Source organism: Porites lutea, chromosome 8 (assembly GCF_958299795.1).
Source record: "Porites lutea chromosome 8, jaPorLute2.1, whole genome shotgun sequence".
Lineage (NCBI taxonomy): Eukaryota > Metazoa > Cnidaria > Anthozoa > Scleractinia > Poritidae > Porites > Porites lutea.
In genome coordinates, this window is record NC_133208.1 from 20,102,808 (window position 1) to 20,110,307 (window position 7,500).

General features: G+C 39.1%; 1 protein-coding gene across 1 annotated transcript; it reads right to left on the reverse strand.

Annotated features, from left to right (window-relative positions):
• Positions 1-1,679: 1,679 nt before the first annotated feature.
• Positions 1,680-6,760, reverse strand: LOC140945322 (uncharacterized). Its single transcript, XM_073394361.1, has 8 exons — positions 6,382-6,760; positions 5,747-6,118; positions 5,099-5,482; positions 4,510-4,548; positions 4,353-4,391; positions 3,156-3,194; positions 3,009-3,050; positions 1,680-1,777 (listed from the first exon to the last, which is right to left on the reverse strand). Exons 1-8 carry the CDS (start codon positions 6,758-6,760, stop codon positions 1,680-1,682), a joined length of 1,392 nt encoding a protein of 463 aa, XP_073250462.1.
• Between the last annotated feature and the right edge of the window lie 740 nt (positions 6,761-7,500).

Sequence of the window (7,500 nt, forward strand, 5' to 3'; positions counted from 1 at the left end):
AAAAAAATAGTTAAACTATTGGAATGTGATCACACACTTGCTGAGAGTAAATGCCATGAAAAATTTGAGATTTAGCTCGGCGTTCTTTGAAACTGCTACAAGATGCTGATTCCCAAATGAAATTTTACGAGGCTTTGAATCGTAATTGGTAAAAGAGAGTATTGTGTTCAACTTGGCGTCAGCTTCTTTTATTTAATAAATACTGATATTTAGAGTGCATTTATAATGGGATCCATTTCAGTAGCTGTTAGTATTGACTCTTTATAATTCATAGACGGTTAACGCTGTAAAGACCAATCCTGTACAGCCACTTGCATTAGTGCCTGGAAAGGAAAACGTATGGGTGACTTATGCTATCAAATATCACTTACATTGAAAAAGCTCTCAACGGTTTCCGTTTGTAGCCCCTTTCAGCGTTAACCATCATAGGGTCGACGAGATCGTAAACGTATAATGTGATCCTCTCTAGTGGACAGGTGTAAATATTAATGTATGCCCTAACAACGGGAACCTCAGAACAAGTTTAGACATTGAGCCTTGGTACGCCACACCCATTTAATATTTCATGATATACATTATACTACGTCTCAAATGAAACTGGCTTGCCCTTGTTCCACTTTTCTGCTGCAGTACAAAGGCACCATTTGCTCAGAAATGCATTGATTTGCTTCTCAAAATTGTACTGGTCACAAACAACACGAGTGATTTTTTTCTTTTCTTACCTGACCTCGAGCATGAGTATTTCAACAACGAAGCGTAGTGGTGGCTGAGTTAGTGAACCATGCCAATGCATCACACTGTCAAGATCTGTCAATTCTGCAGACTTCAAGTTTTAATTGTTTCCTACCGATACCAAAAAAAAAAACATAAAAACAAAAACAATTCCTTAGTCAGGCAAAGAAATGTAAATGAAATATTTTTAAGCTCAACAAGTAAATACCATACATGACCCTAGCCTGAGCAAATACCTGACATTTCGGGACGTCACCACTAGTTTCCCTGTGACTGAAATGACGTCTTAGAAACGATTACAGAAATTCCATACTGATGACAGATCTGGGTAATGCTTATGATTGGCTGAAGAAAATTTCTCTCACGGTTCGTCCAATCAGAATCACTACCCAGATCTGGGTAGTGACACATTTCTGGAGTCGTTTCTCAGACGTCATTTCGGGCGGGGAAACCAGTCGTGGCGTCCCCAAATGTCGGCTGTTTTCTTAGGCTGACATGGCCCCATGTTTACCCTTCTGCATTTCCAGTGAATAATGCAGAATCAAGATACTTATAGCGAGACGCTATCCGTGCTCTTTGCGAACCGCCTGTTGTTATGCACGGCATCAATTTAAATCCACTCTTTATAGTAGATAGCTGCGAAATCTCTTGCTCGAGTAGCACACTACCATCAAAACCCCTTTTCGCGTGCCTTTCACTTAAATGAATGCGTCATCCCCACAATCTGATAGCCTAGAACAGACCGCCTTAGAAGTAGACTCACCTGTGTCTTGTTTAATACTCCCTATTTTAAGCGATCAGGGAAAGTGTAAAAATTGTAAGTATTCGCAGTCTCCCTTTAATCAGTTTTCGTTCTCAATGTTATCTCTTTTCTTGCGCCTCAAAACTGGACTGAACTATACACGAAAGGATGTGGATCAGAAGGGAATTTTGAATCCTTATTTTGATCAGCATTTTTGCCGAATGCTGCCGCGCCTGCCAATTATCTCTTTCTCGATATCTATGACAACGATGCTCCGATTCTCAAGTTCACTGTACAACGCCCCTACAAAAAATGAAAAAGGATAGCTTAATGTTAGGTAATAGGTATACTTTAATTAGTAATTTTAAAACTATTTGAGTTTCCTTAATTGGAAACTCCAATCAAAGCCGTTTTTGTGGAATGGAGACTTGAATCAAAGTTTTTTGTGCATTAAAAAAGCTTAAATGCAAGATGACTCCACCATATGATCTTGGATTTTAAGTCTTTACCACTTGATAAATAGACTTAATAAGCAAGATTTCATTTTATCGAGCGTAAATCTACATTGAGCTTTCAAACTGGATTAAAAAATGGAGGTGAAATCAAACTTACACTGCAGTTAAAAATCACTACTCCGGAATCTGACAAGTGGAAACTTGTATTTACGTCAGAAGTATAACTTCAATACAAATTTCCTCAAACTTCGCAGTAATTGTAAATGCATGGTTCTCAGTACTTTTTCTTCCTTCTCATTGCAAAGTCTCAAAAACCAGCTATCTAATATGGCGTAATTCCAAGCTTCTGAGGTTTGAAATTCTTGCCCTGTGTTTTAGAGACTGACAGAAATCGATACTTTTACCAAGATCGTAAGAGTATCAATTCAATCTTTTTGAACCGAGAAATAATGTTTGCCCAAGATGAATGATCGGAAGCAACATTAACTCGCAGTTAACAGTAGTATGGACATAAATAACGCGTGATCTCTATCTTTCCATGATTTATTCAAAAGAAGAAATCACATTATTTCACTGAGGTGCCCGGCACTTATTCGACGTCAATAGTTATCTGATTGATAAATAAACTGACAGGAAGAAAAGAAGGAAGTCAAACCTCCGTGTGCAAACCCCCAAACAACCAAGACTTTCACAGTCAAAGCCCTGTGATTAAAACCTCCTGCAAACGATCACCTCTCTTTAGCGACCGCGACAGCGGTCGATGGTTTTATAATTTTCCTTTGTTTTTTAAACCTCTTGTAAGCCCACTATGGTTGATTTTTTTGGTCGCCTGTCACTGATACGAAGAAATTTGAGTGACAACATGGAACTACAGAACACATATCGTAACTTCTCTTCTAAAAAGTAAAGAGGGTAAATTCTCCTCCAAAAATATATGTGTCCGGACCTCTTTTACAAACAGTCTACCATGGTCGCTTACGGGAGGATCGACAGTTTTTACATAGCGTTTAACTAAACTTAAAAAGAAGCCCATTTTTTCCCAATACATTCAAGTTCTTTGAACCTGCTGAGAGACTTACGTGTGGGTGTTATTTTGGGGTCAGTGGTGCTTTGTGTCCTTGCTGGAAGAAACCAAAATTATCATTAATAAAAGCTCTAAATTGGAGTAAAATCGGAAATTTTCTTCGGTACAACTTTATATACTTTAATCTTTATAGGATACTTACTTGCAGGTGTTATTTTTGTTGTGGTCGTTTCTGGTAACTCTAATAAAAAAGACAAATAAACAAGCAAAACAAAAACAGCGTGGAATTAGCATGTATTTCTGGCCCCAGTTGTTCAAACTTTGCATAGCGCACCCTGTTGAAAAACTTTTTAAGATCTCTAAGGGTCTTTGATCTGCACAAGCATCTTTTGAGGACCTTATAAAGATCCATAAGGATCATAATACCAGTTGTTCAAAGGGTGGGGTAACGCTATCCACTGGATAAATCACTATCCAAAGGATAAGTGTTAGGGAAACCAATTGTACTATCCACTGGATAAATTACCATTCAAAGGATAAGTATTAGGGAAACCAATTGCAGCATGCAGTGGATAGTGATTTATCCAGTGGATAGCGTTATCCACCTTTTGAACAACTGGGGCCAGAACCCCACCACCAAGGCCCTGTCAACACTTATATCTGTTTTGTTTGAATTAACGGATATTTTTTTTCCGGTTTGTCCTACCGTCCACACGTATGTATTCGCTGAAAACTGTCACCGAAAATGCATCTTTTCAAAAACGTTCTCCAGGGTGTAGATTTTTGAAAAAGCCGGCTTCTCGTTTACGTGTGGACGGACGAAAACGGAGGTTTTCCAATACGATGATGTCATACATCATGTTCTTCTAGCATGACGCATGCTCCGTAAGGGATGCTATCGTCTTTCTTTCGTTTTAGCGTTTTCGTGTGGATGGCCGAAAACGATTCGAATACGCTAAGTGTGGATGGGTAGTTTTTTTTTTCCTTGAAAACGGAGAAAAAGATCTCCGTTTTCAAAAAATCCGGATGCGTGTGGACGGGGCCTAAGATTCAGATATTTTTCTTTGTCGTTCTATCCCGACATAAATGTTATGACTTCTCGTTTATTCACCAAACTTCATCACTAGAATGTAGGGAACAAAAGTACTATTGTCTTCCCAAAATGCAACCTCAACAATGGGCAAAGTTTGATACGCTATTGACGCAATCAGCGTTGCGGACGAACGTTGTTCCGCTGACCGAACGCAACCTTCAACATGTATTAGCTAACCGATAGTAATCGCATGTCCTCAGCAAGCTTGAAATGATCGGTTTTTACATAGCGTTTAACTATAGTTGAAAAGGTGCCCATTTTTCCAATACATTCATTGAAGTTCTTTCAACCCCCTAAGAGACTTACGTGTGGGTGTTATTTCGGGGTCGGTGGTGCTTGGTGCCCCTGCTGGAAGAAACCAAAATTATCGTTAATAAGTTTTTAAGTGAGCTCTAAGTTGGATTAAAATCAGAAATTTGCTTCGGTGCAACTTTATATACTTTAATCTTCATAGGATACTTACTTGCAGGTGTTACTTTTGTGGTCGTTGTGTGTGGTAACTCTAATGAAAAAGACAAATAAACAAAAAAAAAACGAAAACAAAGAAATTATTTTCTCTCCAGAAAGGTGGAATTAACATTATATTTCTGTACGGCACCACCAGGCCCTGTCCACACGTATCCGGTTTAGTTTTTTTTTCCCGGTTTGGCCTACCGTCCACACCTATCCGGGAAAAACGGTCACCGAAAACGCATCTTTTGAAAAACGCTCTCCAGCGTGGAGATTTTGAAAAAGCCGGCTTCTCGTTTACGTGTGGACGGACGAAAACGGAGGTTTTCCAATACGATGTTGTCATACATTATATTCTTCTAGCATGACGCTTGCTCCGTAAGGGATGCTATCGTCTTTCCTTCGTTGTAGCGTTTTCATGTGGATGGCCCAAAACGATTCGAATACGCTAAGTGTGGATGGGTAAATGTAAATACGCTAGAATAGCTGCCGTTCATTTTCACCATTTGAAGGCAAGCACATCGATGAATGCCTAATGCATCATCCGCAGAACGAATAGGAAATTAATACAAGAAAAAAACAGAAAGAAGGAAAAGGTGTACCTGGCTTTGTTGGTGTCGATGATACATATCCGTTGCCACAGTAACGTAAGTAACAGTAAGTTAACGGCTTTAGTTGGTAAACGTAGAAGCCACCACAGTTACGGACTCTGATGTAAGTCGAAAAAGAACAACAGTCGCTGAAATACCTGAAACACACTCTTCTTTGAACAGCCCCCTCGTTTACTGTAGGAAGACTTCCATTGAGCCAACCAGGGTAACGTGTGCCACAACGATACATATCAATACAAGACTCTGCCATTTGATTTCCAGCTGCCCCACTAAATCTGTACCAGTCAGTCGACAGCGTATGATCACATTGATGATAAGATTCATTATATATTTTCGATCTGCTGGTCTCGTTAAGAACTTTGTAATTGTAACATTCTACGAAAGAAAGGGAAACTCCGTGTTGTACAATCTGTCAAATTCTTATGTACTTGTTCAGCGTCAGTTACTACTTTATGAGCGATAGTTGCTTCTATATTATTTTCTTAAAAACTTCTTAGTGTTTAATTCTTATTTTGCTAGAAAATGCAATTTCATTGGGAAAACGAGGCACGAATTTTGAAATTGAAATTTTGAAAATAAATGAAAATACGCCTGCCAAACAATGAAATAAAACGATTGTTGTCTTATTTTTGTTAATACCTTGTGCATATGGCGATCCGTTTCCACAGTAACGCAGATTGCAATGGGATTGTCCTTCAAGTTTGTAAACGTAAAATCCTCCACAATGTTGCACAGTTATTTCATTTGAATGATGGCAACAGTTGTCAAAAGAGCTAAAACACACTTGGCGTTTAACGGCCCCATCAGCTAAGTCGGGATGAGTTCCGTTAAGCCATCCAGGTGACTCGGTCCCGCAGTGATACATGTTGACACAAGAGTCAGCCATTTGCGTTCCAGCCTCCCCATTAAATCTGTACCATCCATTAAGATTTGCATCGCATAGGTAAGAAATACTTCTGTTATGTGTCATTGCTCTGTTGGAATCGTTGAGGGTTGTGTAGTTGGAACATCCTAAGAGAGGATTAAAAGTGACACAGTGATGTATCCTGAGTAATAGGCATTCCATAGCTTTTTGGAGAGAGGAGATAGGAATGACGCACTTTCTCTCTTTTGCTTCTCTTTCCCTCCTCTCCTCCAGAAAGGTAAAGCAAACAAGCAAAAAACAAAACCGACTTGTCGTTATCTGAATCCTAAATGAAAGATGTATCCTTAGCTTGGCGTCAAGGTTTTCTCATTTTCACTTCCACAACAGGAAATAGGCAATATTTACTTACCGGATACACTGAAGTTTACTTGAGTATATGATATTTTAAATCCACGGCCCCATTGTATACTACCGTTGGAGAAAAATAACACTTTAATTCGCTGTTTAAACCAATCATACGTTGCGTTCGCTGTTGAAAGAGTGGCACATAGACGCCATTTGGGTCCATCGTAGCCTGAAATGGATCCACCTTGAATTTCCAAAGAATCACACAAGCAAGACCATCGTCCACTGCACCACCAATTAAAATCCATGTCCTCAATAGTAAATACAATTCGTTTTCCTTTTCTTGCCCTGATTTCCCAGCTGCAGCTTTGATTATCCAAATAACCGCGTCTGGGGTAGAAAGGGCTGGCGATAACCCCTGAAATCTCATTCAAGGTTGTCATATTTGGACAGACTGTAAAAGAATATTACACACATCTCTTGGAGTGCATTCGGAAAAATATTCCAAACATTTTTTTCTTTTTAACACCTTAAGAGTGGCTTTCCGTAAATATCGACCCACGGTCGGCACAAGTTGAAAATTTGATTTCGCTCATATTTGGTTCATCGATAACCCTTAACCCTATTCAGACTGGGCTTTTTTGGTCAATCTGTGACTGGGGGGGGGGGGGCTCCTCGGACCCCCCCTCTGTATCTCTGGAACCAATAATGGTAGGGTCATGAAATTTACACACAATGATCATCTCCGTACAAAGAAGCCCCACACCCAGTTTTGACTTGCCACGCCCAATGATGACGTCACAGTGACGTTATATTTCGATGTTTCAATGTTTCTTATTATTTTTCCACTTAGATACGTAAAATATCAATAATATTGGTAAAGTCATCTCTTTGTTATCCTTTCTTATGAACTAGTAACAAGGAAACACTTGTACAGCGAGAAAAAGCAATAGGAAGCAATAAGATTTAAAATTTGAAATGGTTGTCCGCCATCTTGGATCCGCCATCTTGGATCCGCCATCTTGGATTTCCGGGTTTTTTGTTAAAATTATAATTTAAAGCAACTTTCAAAGGGGAAAAAGCTCAGAATGTATAAAAGAAGTATCAAATTAATGTTTATTACCCAAACAAATGACTTTGGAAGTGTTATTTGGAAAATAGAGCAGCATATTTGTCAAAGCAA

Coding starts and splice junctions, on each gene's coding strand:
- LOC140945322 (XM_073394361.1), bottom strand. CDS start 6,760: ATGACAACCTTGAATGAGATTTCAGGGGTTATCGCCAGCCCTTTCTAC. Junction 6,119..6,381: donor AGTAAACTTCAGTGTATCCG/GTAAGTAAATAT, acceptor ATCCTCTCTTAG/GATGTTCCAACTACACAACC. Junction 5,483..5,746: donor CGGATCGCCATATGCACAAG/GTATTAACAAAA, acceptor TTTCTTTCGTAG/AATGTTACAATTACAAAGTT.